General features: G+C 31.4%; 1 protein-coding gene and 1 long non-coding RNA gene across 3 annotated transcripts; one reads left to right on the top strand and one right to left on the bottom strand.

The window, feature by feature from the left end:
* Positions 1-911: 911 nt before the first annotated feature.
* LOC126837456 (cylicin-1-like) lies at positions 912-8,027 on the bottom strand. 2 transcript variants are annotated; one of them, XM_050571363.1, is made up of 7 exons: positions 7,678-8,027; positions 7,211-7,441; positions 6,261-6,335; positions 5,466-5,729; positions 2,578-4,248; positions 2,298-2,508; positions 912-1,010 (listed from the first exon to the last, which is right to left on the bottom strand). In XM_050571363.1, exons 2-6 carry the CDS (start codon positions 7,420-7,422, stop codon positions 2,448-2,450), a joined length of 2,283 nt encoding a protein of 760 aa, XP_050427320.1. In that variant the 5' UTR covers positions 7,423-7,441; positions 7,678-8,027; the 3' UTR covers positions 912-1,010; positions 2,298-2,447. The 2 variants fall into 2 exon arrangements, with proteins under 2 accessions (XP_050427320.1, XP_050427319.1); XM_050571362.1 differs by lacking the exon at positions 912-1,010 and adding an exon at positions 1,424-2,097.
* A 131-nt stretch (positions 8,028-8,158) lies between these two features.
* On the top strand, positions 8,159-12,486 carry LOC126837457 (uncharacterized). The gene is made up of 7 exons (XR_007685522.1): positions 8,159-8,487; positions 10,008-10,223; positions 10,672-10,780; positions 11,130-11,385; positions 11,456-11,609; positions 11,831-11,914; positions 11,973-12,486. It is a non-coding gene; the product is annotated as an uncharacterized LOC126837457 (long non-coding RNA).
* The last annotated feature ends 701 nt before the right edge of the window (positions 12,487-13,187 follow it).

The following is a 13,187-nucleotide window of genomic DNA, read 5'->3' as shown; positions in this document are numbered from 1 at the left end:
TGAGGCTGGATTTAACAGTAAATGTCTTTGGGCACACGTTACATTTGTAGGGCTTTTCCCCGGTGTGCAAGCGTTGGTGTTTTATGAGGCTGTATTTTTCGGAAAAAGTCTTTAAGCACACATTACACTTGAAGGGCTTTACGCCGGTGTGCACGCGTTGGTGTTTTGTGAGGCTGCATTTAAGAGAAAATGTCTTCGAGCACACATTACATTTGTAGGGTTTTTCCCCAGTGTGCACTCGTTCGTGTCGTGTGAGGTCAGAACATTTAGAAAAATGCTTAAGGCAGATGTCACATTTATAGGGTCGGCTGATGTTCGCGTATGTATTAGTAAACTTATTGCGCTGTATAGTTTTGAGTTTTTGGGAACAGTGTTCATCAGCTGAACCTCGGTGGGATTTTAATAAATGTAAAGTTATATGTTTTTTTGTGTTATAAATTTTTAGACATAAATTACATTGGAAAAACCGCTGTTTTGTTATATCTTCATTGTTATACTTTGTTGCTGTTTGTTTGTTTTTATCTGTTTCAGTCCTCGATTCGAAATAACAACCATCAGTGTTTTTATTCACTTCATTTCTCGTACGATTGTCACTACAACAAAACATTGTCGAACAATAAATTATAAAATTTTGAAAAAATATATCCTTTTCACAATTGTATAATATTATTATAAATTCTAATTTGATCTTTGTAAATGTATCAAATGTACAAAAAATACAGGCTAGTAAATTTTAATTGTCTGTTGAATGAATGTTGATGTACATTTATGTACGTTGAATTGGAAAATCGGTTACTAAGAAAACTCTTTAATTATTGTGTGTACATATACGAGTATAGCTTACATTGTATTTTCGTTAAACGACAAAACTATTGATAATTTAATATATTAAATTGAACACTCAGCCTTACCTAAAAGTATTTTTGTAGTTTATTGTTTGCGAATCCAAAAGACCACCGTTTCCTTCAATTTCAACTTTTACTTTTGTATCAACGCAAGTTTCTCCAACACTAAAAAGTAAAATAAATATACGTATTAAAACTAAAAATGTTATAAAAATACCAGCAAACGAGCAATGAGTGCTAACATAGAATTTTTTACTTTCTACTACAAGAGAACAAAAAATATTATTAACAAAATAACCGGTATGAGCAACTTATATATATAATACAGGTTTTATATTATATTAACTGCAGAAATAGGAATGGAAGACCAATCAGCAACACCAAAAACATGGAAAGGCACTAGATGAGTATGTCCTATGTCACCAATGTTGTTTAATGTATATTTCGAACAACCAATCCAAGAAATAAAGGAATAGCTCAATAGACAAAAATAGGGGTGGAGATAAACTAGTAAAAAACTAAGGTTGCCAGAAAACACAACAAAGACACAGACTCCAAATTCAAGTGGGAAATAGCCATTCAGAACAAGTAAACATCTATATAATAAACCTAGGCAGTTGAATCACCAAGTGCAAGAGCACTAAGAAAATTAAAGCTAGGATAGCGCAGGCGAAACCCGCATTTATGAACTGCATGAAATTACTATGCTCCAGAGAGATGAGTATCCATAAGAGAAAACGATTAGTTAAAAGTATTTGTGTGGAGCGTGGCTCTATACAAATAATAGTCTTGGGTGATAAAAATAGCAGAAGAAAGATATTTAGAAAGCTTCGAAATGTGGTGCTGGCGCAGGTTGCTAATGGAGTTCCGTACCAATGACAGTGTACTTAATGAAATGGGAGAACTTAGAGGATTATTGAGATACTATAGTTTCAGCCTTAGACCGTAGATGCCATTCAAGTACCGGTCCTATTCTTAAAATATTTATTTAAGATTTATTACTTGTATTTTCTAACTCGGATCAACTAATCCTGTACTTAAATTATGTTATTAAAAATAGTCATATTTTAACAACATTTTAAGAACCCCAGATCAGACCAACCCAATTTCACAGCATACTTTTTTTCAATACCAAAAAATAACCATTTATTTTATTTTAATTATAAATAACATACAATATTGACATTTTCATGTCTTAGCTCTGGTACATAACCCTGGCGAATAACCGAAAAAGCCCATTTTTCAGCCGAGTCTGCAAACACGATAGAACATTTTCATGTCCGAATAAATTTCAGGATAAATAGGTTAGGTTAGTTAACGAGTCACACAAGTCGAAAGTTTCCAAAAAAATTTTAAAAGTACAATTGACGAAAGAAAGTAGTTTTTATATTGCATAAAATACATAAAATTAATATGCGCGATACAGTAATATCGTTGCGAATTTATACGAACAAGACAGCTAGACGTCGGATCTGGTTGGACGCTGTAGGGTGTTCATATTCTTTTGCTTGTTCTCTAAAATATGTAGAACTTTCTTCTCTTCATCTATATTCTTGAAGAGTGCGCTGAGTAGACTTTGGTGCCACTTGATCATTTTACCAGTTAGCGCAATCTCACGTCCCAAACTTGCAATGACTCTTTGACAGAGTTGTGTGTCAACGAGCTGTGAAAAAAGAGTTATAGTCTATTATAATAATAGTAATTTGGGAAAATTATTTATAACTATGCTCACTTTTGTGACGTGAAGCGCTTGTCGAATTGTAGGTCGGCGGGAGAGCAAGGTGGCGAAACGTACGAATGGTTTACGTCGCGAATTTCCATCTCTTCTGCGACATTCTTGGCAGGTTGTAATATCTTGCGTGCTCGGTATTCGCGCTGTATTTCCGCTCTTGTTTTCGGTGGTTTCTTTCGCTCATCTATCTGCGTCGTCGTAGGGTCCGCCGCATCAGGGTTATCAATCTTCAATATCTTGCGTGCTCGGTATTCACGCTGTATTTCCGCTCTTGTTTTCGGTGGTTCCTTTCGCTCATCTATCTGCGGCGTCGTAGGGTCTGCCGCATCAGGGTTATCAATCTCCAATTTTTTGCGCGCTCGGTATTCGCGCTGTCTTTCCGTGTTTGTTTTCGGTAGTTTCTTTCGCTCATCTACCTGCATCGTCGTAGAATCCGCCGCATCAGAGTTATATATCTCTATTTTTTTGCGCGCTCGGTATTCGCGCTGTATTTCCGCTCTTGTTTTCGGTGGTTTCTTTCGTTTATCTAGCTGCGTCGTCGTGGGGTCCGCCGCATCAGGGTTATATATCTCCAATTTTTTGCACGCTCGGTATTCGCGCTGTCTTTCCGTGTTTGTCTTCGGTGGTTCCTTTCGCTCATCTTTCTTTGTCGTCGTTAAGTCCGCCGAATCAGGGTTATCCATCTTCAATTTCTTGCGTGCTCGGTATTCGCGCTGTCTTTCCATGTTTGTTTTCGGTAGTTTCTTTCGCTCATCTTTCTTTGTCGTCGTTAAGTCCGCCGAATCAGGGTTATCCATCTTCAATTTCTTGCGTGCTCGGTATTCGCGCTGTCTTTCCATGTTTGTTTTCGGTAGTTTCTTTCGCTCATCTACCTGCATCGTCGTAGAGTCCGCCGCATCAGGGTTATATATCTCTAATTTTTTGCGCGCTCGGTATTCGCGCTGTATTTCCGCTCTTGTTTTCGGTGGTTTCTTTCGCTCATCTATCTGCGTCGTCGTAGAGTCCGCCGCATCAGGGTTATCAATCTTCAATATCTTGCGTGCTCGGTATTCGCGCTGTCTTTCCGTGTTTGTCTTCGGTGGTTCCTTTCGTTTATCTTTCTGCGTCGGCATTAGCTCCGCCGCATCAGGGTTATATATCTCTAATTTTTTGCGCGCTCGGTATTCGCGCTGTATTGCCGCTCTTGTTTTCGGTAGTTTCTTTCGCTCATCTACCTGCATCGTCATAGAGTCCGCCGCATCAGGGTTATATATCTCTAATTTTTTGCGCGCTCGGTATTCGCGCTGTATTTCCGCTCTTGTTTTCGGTGGTTTCTTTCGCTCATCTTTCTGCGTCGTCGTTAAGTCCGCCGAATCAGGGTTATCCATCTTCCATTTCTTGCGTGCTCGGTATTCGCGCTGTCTTTCCGTGTTTGTCTTCGGTGGTTCCTTTCGTTTATCTTTCTGCGTCGGCATTAGCTCCGCCGCATCAGGGTTCGTTAGTTGCAAATTTGGTATCGGATCAATGTTAATTTCCTCGTTGGATTGATCGGATCTATTATCTACTTTCTTACATACTCGGTTTCGCTGTTGTAGAAAGCGTTGATATTTTTCAGCGTCTGTTGTTTGTGACGAAAACGATGTATTGTTGACAAACGTCCAAAATTCATCAGAATCCATCTTGTAAGTAACACTATATTCCATACAATAATTATTAGCTACGTTATGTTAAGTACGTATTAGCTAAGTTATGTTGTACGTTCAACGTTCAAATTAGAACTAAATGATAAACTCAAAATAGTTTAATTCTCTATATATTAAACTATGTTAAGTTACTTTTGGCCAGAACATATAAAAGATCGTGAAGTTCCATGAAGCTTCCAGTTATAGCATAAGGCCAAGGAGATTGCAAAATTATGTACACTCAATGAAAAAAATCAATGTAGTGTTTATTATCTGGCTTAAAACAATTCATAGAGAAATTGGGCTCTTAAACTGTTTTGAATTTATTATTTAGTTCTAATTTGAACGTTGAACGTACAACATATCTCTTATCTCAAATCAGATAACAGCGTAACAGATTAACATTCAAAATAGATCCGAAATGGTCATTCCGATAATTGTCTTTCGTCGTCGCTTCGTAGTTTTTGTTACATTGCGGCGCGTAACAGCGTAACGCTTTTTTGGTAACACATTTTTTCGGTTATTTACCGGCTAAATCTCACCCTTATCTACTACCCCCTATCCCTACTCAGATTTGGTCTACTCTCTTATACACTACTACTCAAAAGTGTATTTTTTCTAATTATTTTATAAAACTGAAATATATACATCAACAAGTTCTGTTCAAATGTTTACTAGATAAGAAAAATAAATGGACAGCTAGAATTTAATTCTGTCAAAGAAGACATAATAAATGCCGCCAATCTAAACTGAATCAAACGCTTAGCACCTATTTACCCATGGATAACTCAAGATTTTGAACAAAGAAACATATACAGACAAAAAGAGACTTGTAACAATACCGAAAAAAATAAAATATTAAAACACCAAAATATAGGGTTTAGTTGGCAAAGCCTATAGTTTAAAAAAACATATATTTACAGAGTCGTTACTATATATCGCCGCCCCGGTAAAACAATGAAACAACTGCAATAATTGAAATTTAACAAGAGAACCAAAAAACCAAATTATTTTTCACTAAAATGTTTATAATTCATGAATGCACAATTAATTATTACAACTACAGTTACGTCGTTTTTCTACCTAATACGGTCGCTGTATCTAAACATATTGAAGCATTTAGCCCATTTAACCAAATGTTGTCGTTGTGTCATTGTTCTACTGGGGCGGCGATATGTAATACACACCCTTTTGCAAAATATATTTTCATATTAAAAAGTTCCTTACTCGTATTTGTTTTCGACATCTGTTGTAATTGAACATTCATCAATCACAGGAATACAATTGTGCGATGTTGTAATATGATGTTTCAATTGATTTTCGGATGTAAATGATTCTAAACACAAATCGCATTTTTCGTCAGGCAAGTTGTTTGTTACTTTCATGTCCATAGGTATCGTTTCTTCATGTTGTATCAACGATCCAAAGCAATAATCTTGCATTTCATCAAATTCAGGTTGAACATTAATGCCGTCGATCGTATGGTTATCTCTACAAGTAAAAAATAACAAATGTTATACCTAGTTTTTTTAAATAATATATAAAAATTGATTATATTTTACATAATATAATTTTTGGTGTAGGCATACAAATTTTCAAATGAAATCTTGTTTTATTTATTATTATATGTATAGAGTTCAGATTATGAGAAAATGTTAAATGAAAACTGATATATATACATCAACAAGTTTTGTTCAAATGTTTACTACATAAGATAAATAATGTCTAGAATTTAATTCTGTGAAAGAAAACATAATAAAAGCCTCCAATGTGAACTGAACCAAACGTTTAGCATCTATTTACCCATGGATAACTCAAGAAATATTGATTTTGAACAATGAAACATATACAGAAAAAAAGAGACTTGTAACAATACCGAATAAAATAAAATAAAACACTAAAATAAAGGGTTTAGTTGGCAAAGCGTATAGTTTAAAAAACATATATTTACATAGTCGTTACATACTAAATATGTAATACACTTGTTTACAGAATATGTTTTAATACTAAAAAGAGCCTTACTTGAATTCGTTTTTGACATCTGTTGTAATTGAACATTCGTGTTTAACATTAATCCCGTTGATCATATTGTTATATCTACGAGTAAAAAACATCAAATATTTCAGTTTTTTTTAATATTATATGAAAATTGATTATATTTTACATAATATTATTTTTATTGAAGGGATACAATTTTCAAATGAAACCTTGTTTTATATATTATTATATTTATAGAGTTTAAAGATTATGATAAAATGTTATATAAATGCAAAATTTTAAAAGTTAATCACTATGTATAAAATTTAAGTATGTTCGCATGTGAAGTTAGTGATGAAGACAAAAGTGTAAAATGTGGGCGAGTGAGTGAGAATTAAATAAGCTGCACAGTGCTCTCCACCTCATGGCTTCATCACAGATTAGATAAAGTTTTATCTAATCTGTGGTTCCATCTTAAAATGCTAATAATGCGAGAAGTAAAAATTCAAACATGGTTAACGAACAGTCATAATTTATGTTATATTTCTCTATAATAGCTCAATCTTATTATATGTTAATTGCAATTTAATTGATTTATTAGGAAAGGCAATTTTGGTATTTTGAGATTTAAAATCGATTATAAGATAAAAATTAGTTATATTTTACATAAAAATATTTTAAGTTTAGGCAAAAAATGATCAAGTAAAATCTTGTATTTATTCAATATTTATATATTAATTATAATGGTCACGTTATGAAAAATTTTATATAGATGTTAAATTTTAAAGCCAAATACTAAAAATGAATTTCAAGTATGTTCGCCTGTGAAGTTAGTGATGAATGCAGGCAGTGTGTGAGAATTAAAAACGCTGTACAGTGCTCTCCACCTTATGGCTCCATCACAGATTAGATAAAGTATTAGTAAAAGTCCAAACATGAATATGAACAGTTAGGAAAAGACTATTTAGGTATTTTGAAATTTAAAATCGACTTACTCGAAAACATTATCTTCTTCTTCTTGTTTAATTGTAATTTCATCGATATTAGAAATAACGTTGTGCGATGTTGTAATATGATGTTTCAATTGATTTTTGGATGTAAACGATTCTAAACACAAATCGCATTTTTCATCTGCCGAGTTGTTTGTTACTTGCATAGGCGTCGTTCCTTCAACTTGTATCAACGATTCAAGGCAATAATCTTCCATTTCGACAAATTCGTTATCTCTATGAATAAAAAACAGCAAAATTTTTTTTATGATACATTAGTTAAATTAGTGAATTTCTAAGTTTACCCACAGTATAATTACTATTACAATTACATTTAGCTAAAACTAGGTAGTTTTTATTTAATTATTCAAGGATATTACGACTAGAACTTCTGTCTGGAATGTAGTGACGTGAAATTATGATAATTGAAAATAATAAAAAATATGTAGGTATTTATTGAACATTCCTCTCACCTTTTGGAAGTTGACCAATTTTCGACAAGTGTTGCTATCGAACGGCTGTAGTTTGGTCAAACCGTCGTACCCATCACTGACTCGAAATTCCAATTTTCATCCGTTTGACGTTTGCCGAGGGCAGTTTGACACTTGTAAAATCGTTATAAGATTGTTGTGTTCTGTGGCAGTATGACAATTATTTATCATCCAAGGTTTATAATGTGTTTCTGGAGTTTGTTGACGATTTTATACAACACTGTGGTAGACCGAGCTGTGTACCATTATCACTTAAAGATATTGACTGAAAGTAGAGACTATAGGGATTGAATTGCAAAGGTTAATATCGATAGGATATTTACTTTACCGCGTTCTACCTCCAGCCAACCATCTCGGGCCGCGGTCGCCGCTGTTATCACATGCTTACATCTCTTATCAATTTTTAGAAGCACAGACTACAGAAAAATATTATCTAATAATCTTTAGCAATTGCATACTGCAGAGTGCCGACTGCACAGTTTATATCATAAAAAAATTTTCATATAGGTAGCTGTGAATTAATAAATGAACTGACCCCACACTCGTTATAGCGTTAAAGAATCATTTACCTTACACTCGAGTTGGTACAAAATAGAACTTTTCTGTGTTAGAGCACTCTGTTTCATTCGTCACGATTCACGCAGTATATGTTTTTTATAAGGCAGTGACACTGTAGTTTCTTTAAAAATTATTATTCGTTGCGGTTATACATAATATTATCCAAAAACATTCCAGATCAGCGCTGTGCCGTGTGGTCTTTAAATCTGAGGGTCTCGAAGTAGCTGTGTAAACGTAAGTACCGATATTAACATTATCATTAATTACAATTTAAGTTTTATTTATTTTAATAATAAACTACATTTTACGGGTTCAATGAGGATTTTTAAAACAATTAAAATTGTTACCTATCAACGGCCATAGTGATGAATATGCTAGTTTATAGCCATCCAGTGTAGCATATGCCACGATACTTTTCTTTTGTAAACATTAAAAATTTTTTTCTATAAATTGGTTTTTGAAAAATTAATTTTTTATTGTGTCATAAGTTTATTCCCGTGTTTTGCTCGATTGCACCTAAACTACTGAACCGATTGAAACCATTGTGATAAACGTTCATTGGTAATTCAAATACTTGGATTTGATAGCTCGTGTGGCCAACAGATTGGGGATTCATACTCATATTTATTAAAATGCGAGCCTACCTTGTGATTTTTTAAAAATTTGTAATTTCTTACTAACCATCCGTAAAAAAGTTTGTTTAATGTGTATCTTGAGATCATAATTTACATTCAAAAATGGGTGATCGCACTTCCTGCACAGTTTTTTTTATCATTTTAAAGACCATTGTAATTTAATTAGGTAGCGAAAAGCTGTAGAACTTTAATTTACATTTTTCTGTTACTTCTACTTATGTATAGTTTTAATAATATATTATTGCTGTACTAATCACATTATTTTTTACGTTCTTTTAGCTTTAACAATTTGCCAATTTTTTAGATTCGTATATTACGAAGAGTAATATAATGATAATCACAGAGATATCAAAAGCCAATGTAATCATTGTTCAATCGAGAAAATGATTATGGCTACAAATAGTATATTATGGATAGATTGGTTTATAATTTTTCTTTGAAACATTTTTAGTTTAAAAAATTCTGAATCAATGAATTCATTTTGAACTATTGTCATGTTTTTTTTCCACCAATCCATTAAATGCCTCGGTTTTTATTAATTGCATTGGAGAATATAAGGCCAATTGATCTAATAGCAAAAGTCCAGTGATTTTTTTAATTTATTTTAATTTATTGAGATCCAAATATTTTCTTATTTATTAATGTAAAATTGTTACTATTACTAAGTAGTCGTTATTTGTGTGTTTTTATTTATACTTTCTCTCTAAAAACAAGTATAATCTATGTTTTTAGCAGACATTTTTTAATTTTAATTAATTATTTTACATGGAATATGATATTTTTATTATAAAGGAAATTATTAAGGCTATGTTTGTACTATTTATTTGTGTTAGGTAAACTAGTACATAATTTTGAAAAGAGTATGCATAATTTTTTTACTGGCTATAGCATTTGAACCTTCTAAAATTGTAGTTGTGGTCCGCTATTACTGGATGAACATAGAATTGATTAAACATGATTTTCTGATAAAACGTCTCGGACCTTTGTTGGGTCTCCTAGGTCAAAAATTCAGCCTGCACTCATGTTTTATTTATGTGTTTAAACTGAAGCTATAATTATTTTTTAAAATATTAAACTCAAGTTCTTGTCCTAATTTTATAAAATATTCTTTGATTTTAGAGTTTAAGTAGTGAGAAACTAGCTAAACATCAGAATTGAAATGGAAAATTATAACTACGGGACCGTAACTAAAATAGATGAAGAAAATAAAGACACAAAAGAGCAATACACCAATGCCTTAGTGAAAAATACAAAACCGAATTACTTAGATGAATCAAACAACAGCTATCAGTCGATCCACAATTCTCAAAAGCCATTCAATGGGGATGCATATAAGTAAAATATATTTTTTTAAATAAAATATTTTTAATTAATTTTGTTAAGAAACAATATTGTTATTTCGGTATAGTCTGGTCTAAAATTTTTAAACAGGAACGAGTTGGTCCGGATATTCATAACCTAACTTGATCATGGCTTGGTTTGCTTAAGTTAAAAAAAAACAATTTTCAGTATCAAATCTGAAACATACTCGTACAGTTATTTTAAAGCTGTACATCACTTTTCTAAAACACCAAAAGTTAAAAAAAAAAAACAATTGTTCTTAATGTAACATCATAATTATTGATAACATCCAATGTGATATATTTGATTATATAAGTTAAAAAAATTTAATTTTAAATAACAAAAATTTTAATTCATTTTTGTTCCTACGTAAATCTAATAAAAGATTCCTTAAGAAAAATATATTGCAGAATAATAACAATACATAATTTGTGTTATATAGTTTTATTGATACAATGGCAAGAATATTCGAGTCGCAAGAGGACTTGTTGTTGAACTCATTGTGTAGCAGCTGACTTCTGGATGAGTTGAGGAATAGCCGTGGAGTTTAAGTAAGTTATTTGTTAAAATATATAATTTTTTTTTTTTTTGGTAATATTATTGATTTTCTTTTGAAAAGTTATAAGTGTAATTTTACAATAACATTAAGCTACTAAATATTTAATTCTTTTTTAGTATTCTTCAGAGCTCTTAAAATTAAACTTTAAAGTTCTGAAAAAACTAAAAATTGTAAATGTTTAGTATATTTATGATATTGTAAACTTACATATTAAACATATTATATCCTAAAACATATTAAATGTGTGTCTTACAAATTACATCTAATTTATAAAAATGATGTGTATAAAATTTGAAATCCTATTAAAATTAATTTGGTTTGTTTTTTTAAATATTTCACAGGAGATATGGGTGTGTCGGTCTTGGTTGGACCACCGTTTATTACTGGGCAAGTAGGTGTTTTGCACAGTAAAACTGGGCAACACATTTTCTACCCAGTAACTAGAGCCCGAAGCTTTTAAAAGCCAACACTAGAGGCAATGGAAGCAGCTTTTCGAAATATTTAGTTATTGACCTGGGCATCTAGTATTTGGCCATGCCGAGAATCGTATACACCACAACAGAAGGATTAACTATAAATAATGGCACACCTTCAAATGTATGATTATTTGTAGTAATAATATAATTGAGAATTATTAGTAATATCTTTTCTTGTTGTTTGTTTTTAGAATCCTCAACAATACTTAAGTACTAAGCAATAACGGTTGCATTTATCTAAAAGCAGTCGACACTAATACTGTTGAAAAAAAAAACTGGCCTAAATGTTTAATACAAATTTACTATTACTTCCATTCTTCTTCTTTAAAGCATATAGTTTAAAAGGTATAACTTTAAAACGTTTTTAATTATTTTTTTCTTTAATTTACAAGTTCAAACTGAGTTAGGCTTTCAAAATATCATATTAATAATAATAATAAAATAATAGTCAATAACAGCATTTGTTATAGTTATAACAAATACTGTAAATTTTACCTTGGTAACCACTTTTTAATCTATGAATAAAAGCGAGATTATATATTAATACAACATGGATATATTTTTAGCCTGCCGATCAATCCAAAGTTTTCGTCGACCAAATTAGGTGTGCAGCGGTTACAAGAATATCGAGAATGTCAATGTGAAGTTAGGTAATGTTTAATAAAACGCAAAATAGATAACTTTTTAAAATGGATATTATGTTTTTAGTTTGGGTATTATCAATTCAAATATTACATCAGCCAAATTGGCTGTGCAGCGGATGTGTCAGTATCGACAGCGTTTACGTCAAACACAATTTGAAGATTTCGTGGTCAATACTTCCTTCTCGTCAACTACGACAGACAAGTGAAAAGTATGAAGCATTTCCACAATTGAAAAGACCAAGTGATCAAGGATCAAGTGCGAAAGAAACAGAAAGACAAACACTTTGAGGAAACGCTCATGCTTGTAGCAAACCCAGTTTCTAAACCATCTTTGTCTGTAGTTGAAAAATGAAGCCGTTTGTGCGTAGGTTCTGACTGAAACGTATGATCGATATTGTTGATCGTATATTTTATTTGTGCTTAATGTTTTACATAATAGATTTTACTTTTTGTAGAAATACAAAGATAAATATCTAGCATAAAAAATACAATAACAAAAAAAAATACCTAAGTATCATTATTAATTCTGGCATAAAACATAATATTATATCTAATTTGTCACTTAACTCTTAGAGCAAAAGTGAAATTCTGACAATGTATTTATACATTAGGGTTTGTAATACTATTATTATATTATTTTCAATTTCATAAATTATAAACTATTGCGATTGATAGTCATCAAATCGCAGTACATAATATGTAATTAGTTAATACAAGTTCAACTATCAAAGCACGCTTTTTTTTTAAAACTTAACATTTAAGTAATTGTATTAGTCGATATAGTACAACATATAAGTATTAAAAAAGAAGCATTAAGTATATAATACTTTTTTTCTGATTGAGTTATTCCCATCAGGATTTTTCCTGAAGAAACAGATTTTATTTATTCGGCATTTGTTTTAGTCAGGAAGTTATGTGTGATTTTTGGCCGACTTACTTTAATAGGAATCAAAAAATCAAAGCATAATTAAATGAATATATGTAATATAATAAAATTCATAAATACATTATGTTATGTCGTCAATTAAATATTATTATAAAGGAAATTATTAAAAATTACCGAAACTAAATTACTTGAAATTTATTACATCGAAAAACGTTAAAACTTGATTTAAAAAAAATCATGGATAATACATTTTTTATAATAAAAGTTAATTATAACTCTAAACAATCAATATCAGTATGTAAAGTATGAATAAAATGAGTGATAATAAATTAAGGATCAGCATTCTGTAATTAAAACATTTGGCTTTATAACACAAAAAAATGTTATTTATAC

This window comes from Adelges cooleyi, unplaced genomic scaffold (genome assembly GCF_023614345.1).
Source record: "Adelges cooleyi isolate 19-005CV unplaced genomic scaffold, UGA_ACOO_1.1 ACOO_flye_CR_arks_rails_tigmint_CR_PRNA_249, whole genome shotgun sequence".
Classification (NCBI taxonomy): Eukaryota; Metazoa; Arthropoda; class Insecta; order Hemiptera; family Adelgidae; genus Adelges; species Adelges cooleyi.
This window is presented reverse-complemented; position numbering and strand designations above follow the sequence as displayed.